We start from the raw sequence: 16,771 nt of genomic DNA, 5'->3' as shown, positions 1-16,771 counted from the left end.
TAATATGAAAATAAGAGAATAATATTTTATTCATAATTTCTATTTTGATTTATATAAAAGTTACTAATTGACTAAAATTTTATGACATCAATATTATATTCCAAAAATTAAGGTTATATTTAGTTCTTCTAAAAATTTAAAACAACATATTTTAATTATTTTAAGTTATTTTTAAAATTTATTTTAAAAAATAATTATGTAAATATAAAGAACGGTAAAAAACAAAATACTATAAATAAAAATTAAAAGTTTTTCAAATAAATTTTATCCTAGATATATTCCCAATCAAAATTTAAAATTATAGGTATAATTAGTAAAGCATTTGATAGTAAATTTAGAAAAATATTTAAAAAAAAAACATCAAATGGTTTGACAAAACTTATGAATCATTTCTAAAAAATTTTGAAAGTACTTATATTATTAAAAAATTATTTATATTATTTTTTTAATTCTCATAAAAACTACTTCTATCATATCTCTCAAAAATGGCAGTACTTTGTGTTGGGAGAAAAAACATAAAAACATAGAAATGGCAACAAATAGAAAGGCAAAAGAGGTGTTCCAATTCACAAGGCAAATGCCAAAAATTTGTGACCCAAGAAAAAGGGCAGCAACCTCCTCATAATGAAGATGATGAGTGGTAGTTGTAGGAGCAGAGAGTGGGGTGTTCTGTAGAATGAAGACAGGGTCCAAACCCTTTGTCTTTACTCTTTAAGAGTAAATAAGGTATCATGTGATGACATTAATGTCACCACCAAAAAACATGCCCATCCCTTATAAAAATTGTCTGATGAGGATATGAGAGAGATATGGCCCCACCCCCCCTAAGCCCTCCACATTTTTGGTGCATTTTTTTAGCTACATTCCCTATTGGTGCCCATCTTCTAAATTTTGGGTTTTAAAGAGGTCTCTTTTTGTTTTCTTTTTTTCTTAACAACCCATGGATTTGGAGATGGGTAATTGAAATTTTGAGTTTTTTTCTATGTGATATGTAATAGAATTGTAGCCCATTTTTGTATTCCATGATTGTATCTTAATATGGCAATGCCAAAAACCTAACTATAAAGGGATAAGGAAGAAAGATTCAACAAATGGAGCTGCCTTTTTATTTATTTATTTGGATGATGTCTTAATCAACATGGATGTCCACGTGGACAATGTCTATTTTAATGGGGTTTTTTTTATCCAAAAATAATAAATTTTTTTTTATATTTTGTTCTTTTTATTTAAACTAATAAGACACGCACTTGCTTAGCACATGTATGATAATTGTTTTATAAAACAATTCTGAAAAATAATTTTTAAAAGATTTTATCAGATTTTTATAAAATAAAAAGTATTTTTTAAAACTTAAATATTTTTAATATATTTTAAAAATAATTTTTATATCTAATATTTTATTTTTAATCATTTTATATGTTTTTATAATTATATATTAAAACAACCATCCAAAAATAAGTGAAAATAATTAAAATTACTATTTAAAAATATTATGTTTTCTATTTTTAGGAATCAGAAATAGAAAATGATTTTTTATTGTCAAACATTTCCAAACAAACAGTTCCATTTTTTTTTGTTGATTCATTATATTGTTGATATTTTTAATATTTTTTTTAATACTCTTTTTAAAAATATTTACAAAATGTCTTTACCCTTTTTTTTTTTTTTAATATTAATATTCTATTCATATAGTACTGGAAAATGATACTTGCTTTGTACTTCTCTTTCTATTTGCATTATCTAAATTTAAAAAAAATAATAATAATTAGTGTCAGATATTTTTAGCTTCATTCAGACTTTCAGACCCACCAACCCAAACGAATATTCAAACAGAGGCTTCCCAAGAAACCCACCACAATAAATACTCTTTTAGAGCGTGCTCTTCACGCGCTTTATATAAAGACCATAGATTTTATGCCAATTGGAAACTGTCTTGGGAGTTGAAAAGTAAACTAATATTTTATTTAAAAATAGGAAAAAAGAAAAAAGAAAAAAAAGAGTTGTACCTTTTTGTAATTAGCATCTTAAGAAGAACATTTGTTTATAGATTGAGTGAAGAGACAGAAAGTGTTACCAATGGAGATCGGAGCGGACACACGACCATTTCTTGTAGGGGCTGTCTTTATTGTTAATTGGCCTTGTCTATAGGATTTTTTCTTTTTTTAAAACATATTTTTACCACTTTTTTAAAAAATTAAAATTTTTTAATATTATAAAATACACGATATCTCTAATCATATAAAAGAAAAAGTTATTTATGTAAATATTTTTTTTAACTTTATATGTATATTTTAAAGTCGGAAATATCATTTCAGTAGAGTGAATAATATTTATAAAGTTAAATACGGGTATTTCATGAGATATAACAAAAATAAAATATTGTGTTTACACGAGGTGTTCATGATAACAAATGGAGGAAAAAATTATTTAAATTATATATGTATGAGATATGAGTAGTTATAAAATATATAACTATTTGAATAACCAAAATAAAAAGAATTTGATGATTTATAAATAAAAATAATAATAAATTATTGCATAGAAAGGTCAACACAATCATTAATAAAGAAATTTATATTATGCTCAATTTCAAAAAATTCAAGGAAAATATAAAGGAAATAAAATAAAATGATGGATTTAAATTAATAAATTATTTTTAAATTTATTTAACTTATTTCATTTCATCGTATAAAGATTAGATAACATGAAATTTTATAATTTTAAATTATATTTGCCTTTTTTTTATATTTATCACGATACAAATATGAGAAAATTATTTTGTTAATATTTTTTTATTTTTTGAGTAATTTTCACAACCAAACATAATTTTAATATTATACCTAAATCATATTGGGATCCCTAAATATACTATGAAAAAAATTGAATGATATTTTATTTTTTAAAAATAAAATTTCAAAATGTTGCATCAAATGTTTTTTTTTTCTATCTAAAATATCACAACTTTTATATTTAAAATAAATTATTAACCTTTTTTTTTTCTTTTAAAAATGGTGAAGTGGCAAGATGAGAGAATTAGTTCAGAAAACCCAGTTGGCACTTGGGAGTGGTTGGCTTTGAAAAGGTAAAACTGAAGGACAACCAACAAGGTTGGTTTGTTGCTGTTACATCCACAAAGACCCCAATTCTACAGTAACACCCCATTCAACTTCAACCCCTAAACCCCAAAAATTCTGGGCCCCGCTCCTACAAAAACCAGCTGTTATTCTCTCCCCCCATTTCTTCATCCTTCAACTTCTTTGCTTTGGCAAGATCTGGTGAGCCTAGCCTTCCACTTCTTTTTAATTTGTTTATTTATTTTTGAATTTTTTTCTTTCTGTTTTTGTTTTATTTACACACACTTTGTGTCAAGCTTTGTTGGGATCTTGCAATTTGATCACCAGGTATTGTGTTGTCCCTCTCTCTTTTGCCTTGAATTTGAAACAATTCATTGGTTTTACCAAATTTCTCCCCCCTTGTTTTGGTTCTGACATGTGGGTGTCTCTCTGAAATGGGTGTTTCTGCAACGTCAAATTGGAAAATTTTGAAGTGGGTTTCATGCTTTTTGTGAAGATCTTGCAGTTTCAGCATCTGGGTGGTACACCATTTGTTGGTGGTTGGTTTTAATAAATGGTTAAAAGTTTTTATCTTTGTTTTCTGTCTGCCTGTCTGCTGCCTCTGAGGGCCTCTCTTAGAAGTACTCTTAACATCTTTTTTGCTGGAGATCTGGCAATTTGAACATCTGGGTATTTCACCATTTTTTTGGTTGGATGAATGATTGGATAATTGTTGGAGATTTTCTTTTGTTTTTTGTTGTCTTTTTTTTTTTTTTGCTTTTTTTTTCCTTTCCTTTTTTTTTTTTTGCATGGACATGGACAGGATTTTTTTCTCCTATTTTTCTAAATTTCCTTATTCAGACTGATGGCTCATGGAATGTATAGGATTTAGTTGTTGTAGATCTGTTCTTAAATTTTTGTTAAGAATGAAAATTTTCACCTTTTCTTTTCTAATGTCTGAAAATCTGGATAAGTGGTTATATTCTTAAATTATTCTGATTTATTCGCCTTCCTTCTGTTGCCTTTACCCTCTGTCCTTTTTCTTTTCGTTAATAATATTTATGTTTTATTTCTTATAATGTGGGAGAATTTTTTTTTCCCTTTGATATCAACTGGGTCTGAAATTTTATGTATTGATGCGTTTTGCAAGATGAATGATTAGGAAATGGGGAAGAAAGGGAATTGGTTTTCTGCAGTAAAGAAAGCTCTAAGCCCTGAACCCAAGGAGAAGAAAGATAAGGTTTTGAATTATTCTACCTATTGTTTGTCATCTTCTTTCTAATTTCTATATTTTTGGTTGGACTTGATATTGAAAGGTTTAGTTTTCCTTTTAACCAGACAACCCCTAAATCGAAGAAAAAATGGTTTGGGAAACACAAGAACCTGGATCCGGTTTCTTCATCCACAGAAAATGCAATGCCTCTACCTGCCCCTGCACCTCCTATAGAGGATGTGAAATTAACAGAAGCTGAGAATGAACAGAGCAAGCATGCTTACTCGGTGGCGCTTGCCACTGCTGTGGCTGCAGAGGCAGCTGTTGCAGCAGCACATGCTGCTGCAGAGGTTGTTCGACTCACGACCGTGACCCGTTTCTCAGGCAAATCAAAAGAGGAAGTAGCGGCTATCAAAATTCAAACAGCTTTTCGTGGTTACTTGGTACTTTTTACCCTTCAATTTACTCCCAGTGTTTTTATTTTCCTTATTTCTCATGTCATGGTTCTTAGGGATAAGATTTTTAAGTGTGTTTAATTCTTTTCTGAAAATGTCCACATTTCCAATTTGAAGTACTTACAGTTATTTTCTTGGTTGCCTTTTTTTCTCCTCCCATTGACAAGCTACGAAGCTTGATATTCTTTCTTATCTTATTCTTATAGTAATTGTAGTTTTAAGAGAGATGCTGTGTTAGGGAAACTGTTAGAAGAACTGCGATAAATGCTTATGCTTGTTGGTAGGATTTATGGAGCTCCTAAGCTTTCTGTGAAGTCAGATTGCTTGTTATTTTTGTGGGAATTGTTAACTCCTAAGTCAACCAACACAAAGAATTCAAATTCAACTTACTTTATGGAATGGTCAAGGGGTTGGTTTGAATTAATTTCTCTCTGAATATCTTGCATTTATTGCCTGCTTTCATGCTTCAACTTTTGCACCTAAATTTAAAATATTAGCTTGTATCGTCTTTTTTAAGTGTTCACATCAGATAGAAAAGGTATTGTGTTCTTTTAGGAGAACAGTAGATAATAAATTATCAACATAACTTCCCTGTCAAAGACCATTTATGAGGGGCAAGCTGTATATATGAACTGGGTTCCTTCAATTGGGTTTCATTTTCTTTCAGGCAAGGAGGGCTTTGCGGGCTCTGAGGGGCTTAGTGAGGTTGAAATCATTGATCCAAGGACAATCTGTTAAACGCCAAGCAACAACCACCTTACGGTGCATGCAGACTCTTGCTCGTGTGCAGTCTCAGATTCGTGCAAGGAGGATTAGAATGTCAGAGGAGAACTTGGCTCTCCAGCGGCAACTCCAATTGAAGCGCGACAAAGAGCTTGAGAAACTGAGAGCTTCTGTAAGTGCCCAAGCTTGTAGCATTTTATCTTTGTAACTTTATTTTACAAAAAAATAAAATAAATAAATTAATAAAAAGGAAAAACAAAATCTAAATGAAGAGGGAGAATTTTCTCTGTTCCTCAATGATTGGTCATTCTTTTGCATCAATTTCTTGCAGCCAGTTGCTTGATCCGTTGTCTTTTTCTTAACCTAAATTGTTTCAGTAGTCATAATTTTGTAACAAAGGTTATTCCATAATACAAATCAGTTTACTGTTTGATTTTCAAAAGAACTTATTTAATAGGCTCTAGTTTTGTTTCCAGAAAAAATTGTTCAAACCAGTTTGTTTATTAAACTTGTTTCTATATCCAGCCATGGTTCTGAGCCTATAAAAAAGGGGGGGAAAATCAGGCCTTACTTCTGAGATATCATCTTCTGAGAAAGCATGACATGGTGAAAATATCATCACATCATGGAAGATGCTTCTCTTTTCTCCATTTCTTTTTCCTAAATGGAACTTTTTCTCATTTCATGCCTTGAAAAGATAAAAACATGGTGTTTATGAACAAGTTATTTGCTTGTAATATCAAAACACTATTATGACAGATGGGAGATGATTGGGATGATAGTGTACAATCTAAGGAGCAAATTGAAGCAAACTTACAGAGCAAGCAAGAGGCTGCAGTGAGAAGAGAAAGGGCATTAGCTTATGCATTTTCGCATCAGGTACCCCACTCTTCTCCTTTCTTCTTATAGCTTAGTTCAATGGCTTGTTGAGTGATTTTTACTTGGAACATTTGAAAATCTAGTTTTTGATTCTGAGTTAGCAAATTATTTCTAGGTTCTTAAAAAAAAAAAAGGAAGGTAACAATCAAGTTATGAGTGAAAAATCATGTGCATTTTTGTGGGTCTATCCCTCTCTCTAATTGTAACTGGACAGAAGACTTAATTATACTATTTGCAAATCTGCAATTATTAAGGCTGTGTTTGATGCGTGAGAAAATAACCAAAGGAAACAGTTCCAGATTCTCCCCGTATTCTGATGGGACAAAAGAATTTGTAATGACAAAACATATTTTAAGGGGTGTTTGGCAGTCCAATCAAGATTAATAGCAATATAATGGCTGCATCATGTTCTTTTTGTAATTTTTTATGGGATTATTCCCTTCTAGCACTTGTATAACATAAAGTTATTATACAATTTTATCAAATGATCTCATTTCTATTTCGTTTTGCATGAGTAACTTGTCTACTAATATTGTGATGAAGAAAGTAGAAAGCTTCTGCTTTCATGGGACATCCGAATGCTACTATTTGTCCTATTGCGAAGGAACCCAATTTCCTCAGGAAGTTGCTTTCCAGAATGTCCGGCTGGTTTTTTCTCCTATACAGAACAGTAATAGAAATAAAAACATGGGAGTAGTAGGAGTTTTCTGGTTCCATTTCCTTGATATTCCTCTTTCTAGGATCAAACACAAGTGCAAGAGTTTGAATACACAAGAAGTCATATTTTAAGAAGCCATGTTGTGGTTTAGTCATTTGTTTGTGAAATACTCTTATTTTCTTCTTTCTTCCCTCAAAGAGTCTACATGAAATTTAGGATGCATGGCTGTCATTAACTCATTTCAAATTCTCCATAGATAAGTGTTATTTAAGGCTGCATCTTCTAGTGGAAATGTAGATCCACACAATGGTTGGGGGAACTTCTCCCACTAATCGAGTTTGTGGAGCATATTACTTCTAAATCTTAGTTACAGATTAAATCCTCAAACTGATCTGGATGAAAATTTGTCCATCAGCAAACGTGGAAGAACTCTTCAAAACCTGCAAACCCAACATTTATGGATCCAAACAATCCTCACTGGGGGTGGAGTTGGTTAGAGCGATGGATGGCAGCCCGGCCATGGGAGAGCCGCAGTGCAATGGAAAAGGAACTTAACACTGATCATGCCTCATTGAAAAGCACAACAAGCCGTGCCTTCTCTATTGGAGAAATCAGCAAAGCTTATGCACGTCGGGACCTCAACCTTGATAAGAAACCTTCCCCAACTGCCCAAAAACCAAGTCGTCCTCCCAGCCGGCAATCCCCTTCAACTCCTCCTTCCAAGGCACAGTCTTCATCATCAGTAACTGGGAAAACAAAGCCAGCGAGCCCAAAGGGAAGTGGTTGGGGTGCAGATGATGACTCGAGGAGCATGCTCAGCATCCAGTCTGAGCGGTACAGGAGGCATAGCATTGCAGGGTCATTAGTAAGAGACGATGAGAGCCTTGCAAGCTCACCTGCAGTTCCAAGCTACATGGCATCAACGGAGTCGACAAGGGCTAGATCCCGATTGCCAAGCCCGTTGGGTCTAGAGAAGAATGGGACACCAGAAAAGGCATCAGGGAGTTCTGCAAAGAAACGTCTCTCATTCCCAGCTTCCCCAGCTGGGCCCAGAAGGCATTCTGGTCCTCCCAGGGTGGAAACTAGCTCCATCAAGGCCATTTCCCCTGCACACAGAGGCTAGCAATGGAGGGAGCAGGTAGTGAGACAGGTATCTACAGAAGGTGCAAATGAAGAAGATTGAATAATTTAGAGTTCATGGCTGAGATCTTTGATCATCATCTTCTTCAGTAACTGCTATTGTAGATGTGCAAAGGAAGATGATTCGTTGAATGAATAAAAGAGGGGTTTATCGGGTTTATGAATTTAACTGTTGCCGTCTTTTTCATTGTCCTCTTCATCATCATCATCATTGTCTTCATCATCATCATCGTCGTCCTGGTCAACAACTACTACTCTTGTTAGAGATGTCATTTATTATGTAGTTGGGATTGGTTTGGCGTGCAGTTAGTATTTAACAGTTGATTATTGGTTTCGGGTTCTGAAGGTTGTTTCTATTTCTTTCTCTCTTCTTCAGGTAGTCTGGGTTCTCATTGTGATTCTTATTTCCTTTGTTTCTTTTCAATGGAAGAAATTCATTTGTTCTTATGGATATGCAAGGAAACTAATCGGGTACCATTTGCTAATCGGTGCTTTTGGTTGCAGAGAAATCTGGAGAAAAGAAAAGAAAATTTGCAGACCCAAAACCTTTTTTCTTCTGCTGCGTGATCACTGGACAAGAACTTCTCCATGCTTTCTTGTATATGATTCCTATTTTTTTGTTTTTGAAAACAAAATATAGAAGTAACTTCTTTATAAATGTAGGAACTTTTGTGCAAAAGAATAAACTTTTCTTATGTTTTTAAAATTATTTTTTAAAAATTTAAAATTTCAAATAATAAAAAAATTTAGTAACTCAGAAATTTTGAAATGGTTTTGTCAAACCACTGTTCTTTCTTAGTGATTTCATATAATTTAGTAGTAAACACTAGATTTCTTGAAGCTTCTTGTGTACTATTCAATAATATCTGTCTAACCCCCCCCCCCCCCTTCTTATGACTACGCTCTCAATGGATTAATGACTAATCCTTGTGTGAATTGCTAAGGATCCACAAAGTTTAACATTGATTCCTTTAGACGTGTCAATTGGGCAAATGCGTTCATAGTGACCAGGATGGATATCTCGTATCCAAAAGCTTACAATTTGCCTTGTGTTCTTTCAAGGCAAGTCTTTGATACAACCTTTGTTTTTTGTAAAATAATAAAAAAGGAAAATATGATGGTGGAAATAAGAGTTACTTTTTAAAAACATATATAATAAAATGCTTTCAAAAGCAATCTTTTATTTATTTTTAAATGTTAAATATATTAGATATTAGAGATTTAACCCAAAAAAGAAGTCTTAAAAATAAAATTGACTATTTTTATTTTTTAAAATCACACGTTTCAACTAAAAATTGAAGCCATATGATAACCATCATGAGTAAGCTAACCTTTGGAGCTTCATCCATTGAATCATGTCACACCATATCCACCAATTATGTCATGTTGTATTTGTGAACTATGTTACATTGTGTCTATCAACTATATCACATCATATCTTCCAATTATGTCATATTATGTCTGTCAACTACGTGTCATTGTGTTTGTCAACTATGTCATGTTATGTCTGTTAACTATGCCACATTGTGTTCATTAACTATGTCAGGTTATATCATGTCTACTAAATACCTTTGACAGCATTGGAACACTAGAAATCATTATACTTCAAATTTCTTGACAATAGATATAATACATTATATGTACATAGGGATTGTAGTTGAAAAGTATATGTAATAGAATGACACATGTTCTCTTAAATCTCATATTCTCCAAAGAAAATAAGGACATACACTCAATTAAGCCTAATAAAATAAGGCTGTATAGTTGTTAACCAATAATTTGGATAATAAAATGAATATTTTTTTTTTCTAAAAATATACCACCCTTGTTTCTTGTAAAATAATAAAAAAAGGAGAATCATATTGTGGAAATAAGATTTCTTTTTTTTTCCCTAAAAACATATCAAATAAAATGCTTTCAAAATCTATCTTTGATTTTATCAAAATATGTAAAATATTAGATAAAAGGGATTTAACAAAAGGAAAAAGCCTTAAAAATAAAGTTGAATGTCATAACTACCATGAATAGGATCAACCTTTACTTTGAAGCTTCGTCCATCAACTATGTCACACCATGTTCGTCAATTGTCATTTTGTATTTGTCAACCATGTTACATCATGTTTGTAAATTATGTCACATTATATTCATCAACTATATCACATTGTGTCAATCAATTATGTCACGTGGTGTCTGCCAATTACATGTGAACAATAGTGGAATTCTAGAAGTTATAGTAATTCATTCAAATTTCTTGACAATGGATACCTTATATCTTATGTAAATAGGTATTTTTGTGCGAAAAGTGTATGTAACAAAATTGGGCATATTCTTTGAAGAGAAAATGGAAGGAAAAGTTATCTACATTTTTATAAATCCTAAAACCTATAAAAATTTACTTACAAAAATGATCCTTAATTGAATAATTAAAATACCTTTAAAATTTAACATTGAGAAGAAAAAAATGGAGAGAGGAAGGAGAAGATGGTTGTGTGAAAGAAAATAATGAGAAAAGTATTGCAGACATATTATAAATTTGTTGGTATGTTAATAAGGTGGATGTGTGGTGATTTGGTGGATGAAAATATAAATTTATTTACGATTTTAAAGACTTATAGGTAATTTACGTAAAATTGAAAAATATTATGATATTGTGACACAAATTATTGGCAGATTGAAGGGTTGATTGCGTTCATCAACTTCGAATGATTGGGTGGATGCACTATAAGATTAGGGTATATACCTTTCTTAATAGCAATTACTTTTAGGAGAGTTGGTAGCGTCTGATGTTTTTCACAAATATTTCTAAATTTAAAGTTTTTAAAATAGAGTTATTTGATTAAAAGGGTTATTAAAAACTCAATTTTGAAAATTTAACTATTTATCCGTTTCTGGTTTCATTTTAATAAAAATACCTTCATTTTTTTCTTGTAAAAATAACTATTTTATTTAAAACATACACATAAATACTTAAAAATAATCAAGGGTATATATGTCAAAATAGGTTACCCTTTAAGTAAAAAGATGGGAGGAGTTAAGTTATTGTTTTGTCCTTTTAACTAATTAATTCTTTAATATAAGCTTTTATTCGGAGAGGTCTCCGATTTGAACCCACCCGATCCAGGAACCAAACCCTAAAAATGGTAAACCCGGTACTTGCTGCACTGACGCGGCAAAATCCTATTGGTCACCGCACGACACCGTACTGGGACTAACCAAATGAACGAAACTCGATTGTCTTCCAGAACACTGTAAGCACAAAGCTCTAAGCTTCTGAATGCTAATCCAAATCTTCACGTCAAGGTCTCAGTTTCTTCAGAAATGGTGAGAAAATTTTCATTTCTCTCATTTCTGGCTGGCAATTTGACCTTTTTTTTTGCCCTTTTCTTGGCATGTATTTATTTGATTTTGTTGATAATTATGTTTGGGTTTAAAACAGATTTGGGGTTTTTAACCTGTTAATTTGTACCTTTAATTTCATTAGTTTTTAATTCTGTGTGTAAGGCTGAGGGAAAATCCACTAACTGTATTGTGTTGTGTGTGAAATGGAGATCCAGTTGGTTCAATTAGGGTTGGTCAGCATCCAGTTGCTTTAATTAGGATTTTTCTCTAAATTTTTTGATGTATTATTGGGTATTCCAACTCCTATTCTGTGACATTTGGGAAAAATATGGGTATATTGGGGTTCTGATCAGAAAGCCAGAATCAGAGATAGTGGGTGATGTTCAATTTTGATATGTCATTTTGTTCACTAAGTATCAAATTGGATATCTACGTTTGGAAAATTCTATAAATATGTACTTTACAGACACACATATACATAGGAATTGGTTCATTTGATTATGAAACTTTTCAATCATAACTTTTGTGTTCATGGGAGGTTATGCAATTAAAAAAGATTTTTTTTTTCTTTTTTCTTTTGTGGGTAATTTGCCCTCTAAATATGATTGGGAGTTTCCTGCAATAGGCCAGAGTGTATGGGAAATTTTTATGTGAAAAATGGACTTTAAAACAACATCCTGATTCCCTGAAAATCCATAGACAGTTCATGGTTTGTAGAGTATCTTTTTGTATAGCTAACGAGTTAGTTGTATTGCATTGTGGTTGGCCTTCTCTTATTCCTCCCCTAACCTTTCATACAAATAGTGGATGCTTTTTTGTGTTTGTAAAGGATTTTTCAATAGAATCCTTTCCTTGTTGATACTCTTTCTTGTGTCCATAAATCCTTTTGCATGTCTTAAAAAAGTAGTCTAAAGATCTTGGTGATTTTCTGGCACAATTCCTCTCTGGTGCATCAAGTGACTTGTCACCATGGTCTACATTAGCACAAAAGGGGATCTTAAAAATCAGGTGCCTTTTTATCTCATATTGTATTATTTTTTGTGGAAAGAAAAACTATGTTTAAATAGGAAGGAACTCTGGTTATTTCAAGCACGCAGAAAAAAAGAAGAAATTGAGAACTATGGAGAGGTGCCAAAGTAACATGTGTGAAAACCTGTTTTCCCCATTTGAGAGAGGGAGGAGAAAGGGGCTGTAGGAGAACACTGAGAGAGCTTAATCAGCAGGGGAAGGGGGGATGACTCAATATGTATGATGGCGTTTAAGCCATCACAGGAATTTGCAATAATGAGTAAAAAGAGAGAAAAGGAGGCATATGTATGTTTTCATGTATTTGATATTATTTTAGCCACTTTCCATTTTTCTCACCTTTAAAAAAATTTTCCCACCTCTTTATGATAGCAAAATTTCTTTGTCTATAACAAAAGTTCCCCCTGTCAATGAAATATAGTAATGTTCCCTTTGGCATAATGTGGAGTGCACTGGAAAGGCGCTTACTGGAAGAGATTTGGATCCAAACCATATATTGTAATGTAGAGTTTGTTGTGCAAAATGGCTGTTGAAGCATTTGCTTATTAAGTTTCAATTATCCTTATCTCGAGATTATTCTTATCTAGAATTAATGAACTTCTAGATGTACGTCAGGCTACTCCGTTTCTGGCTGGGCTTGCACTAGCTGCTGCTGCTCTTGCTGGTAGATATGGAGTCCAGGCTTGGCAAGCATTCAAGGCTCGTCCGCCAAAACCCAGGATCCGCAAATTCTATGAAGGTGGTTTCCAGCCTACAATGACAAAAAGGGAAGCAGCTCTTATTCTTGGCATTAGGTACCACTAAATCCTTCTTGAAAGAAAATTATATTGTAAGCAATCACATTCTAGCATATTTAATTTTAGCCGTCTGTTATAATTAAATTGCTGTTCTCTGAGTGTGCATAATCAGCTTGTTTATAATTTGAATCTAGGGATTAAACTGGTTTACAAGGAAATAGAATGAATGCCTAGATTGATATGAACTTGTGGGCTTTTTAAGACTCAACTTGATCTGTAGGATTCATATGACAAGCACTTTTCTTGAACTTGATACATTCTATAAAATTAAGTGTGCTTTGTTTTTTAAATGGAAATTATGTGTATGTTTAAATAGGATATTATTTTTGAGTCAATGGTAGGAATGAGGAGAGGTGTACAAAGTTGCTACTGTAAGAAGAAGAAAATTTAGGAACTTGGATCATGTTAAAGTGCACCAAAGGTGGAGGCAAAGGTCTTCTTGAAGAACGATGGAAGAGTTATTTCATTATATTATTTATTGAAAACGGCATTAGTTACATTTAGAACTCAGTAAAAAAATTTTTGATGGAGAAATTTAAAACTAAATAATTCTATCAAGGTCAGGGTACATATGTTCAAAGAGTAAGGTCTTGACTCAGGGTTTTCTGAAGTTACTGAAACTTTGAAAAAGATGAAAGCAGGAAAGACTTTTTAGACTCTGTTGGCATTTCAACTGATGCTTTGGAAGTGCATAGGTGATGATCATATATCTGATTGATTGAATTGATAGTTAACGCTACAAATACTAAGAGAATATTAAGTGGAAGGTTGTGATACATATACATAAGAGGCTTGGGGATATGCAGAACTTCTTTAATTATTTTTGTACTGAACTTATTATGAGTTATACTGTGAAAATTGGGAAAAACTAATGGAGCAGAGGTCAAGGCATGCAATAAGTGTACTAGAAAAGTCAGATTGTGTTTTCATTTCTAGAGTTTCACTTATGGAACTATTTGTTATGCAGGAAATTTATAGAAACTTTTTCTGAAAAGAAGAAGAAATCATCGATATGGTATTTATCTACTGAGGCAAAACATATGTTTTAAGAAAAAGTGTATGATAAGAGTCCCTGGAGGGATTATTTCACATGAACAAGGACATGTTCAATGAGCAATAACTAGTATGAGACCAGTTTAAGAAGAGGCACGATTGTGCACTATAATTAAGAAACTAAAATCATGCTTAAGATTTATCTGTACTCCACTTTCACAAACTAAAGTCATTTGTTAATGATATTGACGTTCTCATGCACTGTAGGACTACATATTTAACACTTACAAACCTCGTGTAGCGACGGTAGAAGCATAGCATATAGTATATACTTCATTCTCCAACGTAGACAGTATGCTTATATAAGTTGCTACCTATAGAAGGCATGTAAGTGAATAACACACTACATTACTAAAATTATTATGCCTTTATCGATTACATGTAATGCTATTCTGAAAACAATTGCTTCTTCTTTCTGAATTATTTTGTAAATTTAATTCAAATGTACCATGTTATTTGAATTTTCTAGTTGTCCAAATTGTCATGTTTTTGGGCATGCGCACAAATCTTACACTTCTTCTACCTCTGCTATATCCCAACACATTAATCATGCTAATGTGGCATATTTTTCTGCAATCTAGCAGTGAAAGCTTTCAACCAAAAGAAAAGCTGATAAAAGAGTTTTAGTTCTTTATACATCATAAATGGAACCTATGATATGTCTAGTGTGGGCGTCTAATGGTGATGCTCACCTCACTTGATGGAATTTTTGAGCTTGTTTGGAAATTATTTTTAAAAGTAGTTTTCTATTCTTAAAAATAAAAATCGTTTTCCAAACTCAAAAAAGCATCGACTATTTTTTGATAGAAAACAGTCCTTGAAAACATGTTCTAAAAACAGAGTGTCTTTTGAGAACGTATTTTAATTGTTTTAAGTTGTTTTTTAGGGGATGTTTAAAAAATAATCGTACAAGCTTGGAGAATGATCGAAGACAAAGCATTATAGAAGTTATTTTTAAGAAATATTTAGGAATATAGAAAATATGTCAAAAACATTCTAAGTTTCAAACAAACTTTTGTTCTAGAAAACATGAGGGAACTGTCTTTGAAAACTGTTCTAATAAGTTGTTTCTTGAGAACTAATTTTGAAAGCATTCCCAGCATGTGCTTTATTTCCCAGCTAAGAGCATGTGCTCTGGTCTGTAATACTTTCTTTAGCATTGTCTATATTGTGAGAAAGTGGATGGTGACATGGTGTCTACGCACCTCTTTGGCTGTGACTCTTAGGTAGCAGCTTATACAGACATTAGGCAAAGGGGATATTCACTTATATGATTCATTGCATCAACTAATGCCTGTCATTTTGAAGTCATGTATCAGTTCTGTTTCTGCTTTCTTTTTCTTCCTATATGAACCAAGTAAAAATTTGTTTGTGGGTTTGATAGGGAGAATGCGACTGCAGACAAGGTGAAGGAAGCACATAGGAGGGTCATGGTGGCAAACCATCCTGATGCAGGTGGTAGTCATTACCTTGCTTCCAAAATCAATGAAGCCAAGGATGTCATGCTTGGCAAGACCAGGGGTAACGAATCCCCATTTTGAATCTACTCCTTCCCATGAATTCTGCTCTGTACATGAAATTTAGTAATTGTAATCTATTTGTTTTATAAGAAATAAATTTAATTCACAGAACCAAAAAAAAATAAAAAAATAAAATTTGCGTCAACAGTTTTTTTGCCTTTAAATATTATGTAAGATTTATTTGAGAATGCTCCAAAAATATTTTAAAAAGAGAAGTTAGTGGTCAATGCTCATCTCAATGGATTTTCAATTGGGGTTTGATTGAAAGGGAAAGAACAGTGGCTTGAGTCCACCAATCATCATTCAGGGTGATACTGACGTGGCGAGATTGGGAGCCAAGTCTTAGGTCTTTTTTTTTTTCTTTAAATATGGAATGGGAGGGCTTCGACGTGGTCGGTGTATCCAACGGTTGAAACGTGGAAATGTGGTGTCGATGAAGACTAGGACAAAGACCCACGAAAGATAGAAATATTGCCACGTGTCAAAAATTTGGCAAACTGAGTGTGAGATGTCGCGCTCTTTGGAGCTTGAGGAGCCCCCGAGGTGTCCTTGCTGGATCCTCCAACTCTCTTTTCTGTCTTTTCTCTCTTTATTTATTATTTTAAAACCAAGGTATAAAATATAAAATTTTATTATTCTTCTTTGTTGTCTCCACGGCAAAAGCACCAAAAGCAAAAGATAAGGCTGTCTGTCTGTTCTAAGTTATAAGTTATAGCCTCCTTATTTTTGCCCATTTTTGATAAAAGCATTTCTAAAATATTTTTTTATATTTTTTATGGTTACTTAAAATATTATAAAATAAAAGTTCACAACACCTAAATTTTATGCTAAAAAATAATATATATTTTTTTAATAATTTTTTTTCTACTCTAAAGAACAAAAACCGCTGTGAAGAATAATTTCCAAATTAAAATC

At 32.5% G+C, this 16,771-nt stretch overlaps 2 protein-coding genes across 6 annotated transcripts; both read left to right on the top strand.

The window, feature by feature from the left end:
• The first annotated feature begins 3,081 nt into the window (after positions 1–3,081).
• Positions 3,082–8,572, top strand: LOC100256490 (protein IQ-DOMAIN 3). 3 transcript variants are annotated; one of them, XM_010660132.2, is made up of 6 exons: positions 3,082–3,275; positions 4,204–4,293; positions 4,392–4,709; positions 5,389–5,616; positions 6,204–6,323; positions 7,397–8,572. In XM_010660132.2, exons 2-6 carry the CDS (start codon positions 4,219–4,221, stop codon positions 8,102–8,104), a joined length of 1,449 nt encoding a protein of 482 aa, XP_010658434.1. In that variant the 5' UTR covers positions 3,082–3,275; positions 4,204–4,218; the 3' UTR covers positions 8,105–8,572. The 3 variants fall into 3 exon arrangements, with proteins under 3 accessions (XP_010658434.1, XP_019080140.1, XP_010658437.1); XM_019224595.2 differs by having other exon boundaries at positions 3,264–3,401; XM_010660135.3 differs by lacking the exon at positions 3,082–3,275 and adding an exon at positions 3,471–3,743.
• A 2,660-nt stretch (positions 8,573–11,232) lies between these two features.
• LOC100251345 (mitochondrial import inner membrane translocase subunit TIM14-1) lies at positions 11,233–16,001 on the top strand. Of its 3 annotated transcripts, none has more exons than XM_059741568.1 (4): positions 11,292–11,442; positions 12,418–12,468; positions 13,102–13,280; positions 15,721–16,001. In XM_059741568.1, the coding sequence occupies exons 2-4, from the start codon at positions 12,430–12,432 to the stop codon at positions 15,875–15,877; spliced, it is 375 nt and encodes a 124-aa protein (XP_059597551.1). In that variant the 5' UTR covers positions 11,292–11,442; positions 12,418–12,429; the 3' UTR covers positions 15,878–16,001. The 3 variants fall into 3 exon arrangements, with proteins under 3 accessions (XP_002277365.1, XP_059597551.1, XP_059597550.1); XM_059741567.1 differs by having other exon boundaries at positions 12,368–12,468; XM_002277329.5 differs by lacking the exon at positions 12,418–12,468 and having other exon boundaries at positions 11,233–11,442.
• The last annotated feature ends 770 nt before the right edge of the window (positions 16,002–16,771 follow it).

This window comes from Vitis vinifera, chromosome 13 (assembly GCF_030704535.1).
Source record: "Vitis vinifera cultivar Pinot Noir 40024 chromosome 13, ASM3070453v1".
Classification (NCBI taxonomy): domain Eukaryota; kingdom Viridiplantae; phylum Streptophyta; class Magnoliopsida; order Vitales; family Vitaceae; genus Vitis; species Vitis vinifera.
Note: the sequence above shows the minus strand (reverse complement) of the source record. Positions and strands in the feature narration are given on the sequence as shown.

Excerpts from the sequence above, each read along its gene's own strand:
- LOC100256490 (XM_010660132.2), top strand. The coding sequence starts at position 4,219 with ATGGGGAAGAAAGGGAATTGGTTTTCTGCAGTAAAGAAAGCTCTAAGC. Across the intron at positions 4,294-4,391 it reads CCAAGGAGAAGAAAGATAAG|ACAACCCCTAAATCGAAGAA; the intron begins GTTTTGAATTAT and ends CCTTTTAACCAG. Across the intron at positions 6,324-7,396 it reads CTTATGCATTTTCGCATCAG|CAAACGTGGAAGAACTCTTC; the intron begins GTACCCCACTCT and ends TTTGTCCATCAG.
- LOC100251345 (XM_059741568.1), top strand. The coding sequence starts at position 12,430 with ATGGTCTACATTAGCACAAAAGGGGATCTTAAAAATCAG. Across the intron at positions 12,469-13,101 it reads AAGGGGATCTTAAAAATCAG|GCTACTCCGTTTCTGGCTGG; the intron begins GTGCCTTTTTAT and ends GATGTACGTCAG. Across the intron at positions 13,281-15,720 it reads GCTCTTATTCTTGGCATTAG|GGAGAATGCGACTGCAGACA; the intron begins GTACCACTAAAT and ends TGGGTTTGATAG.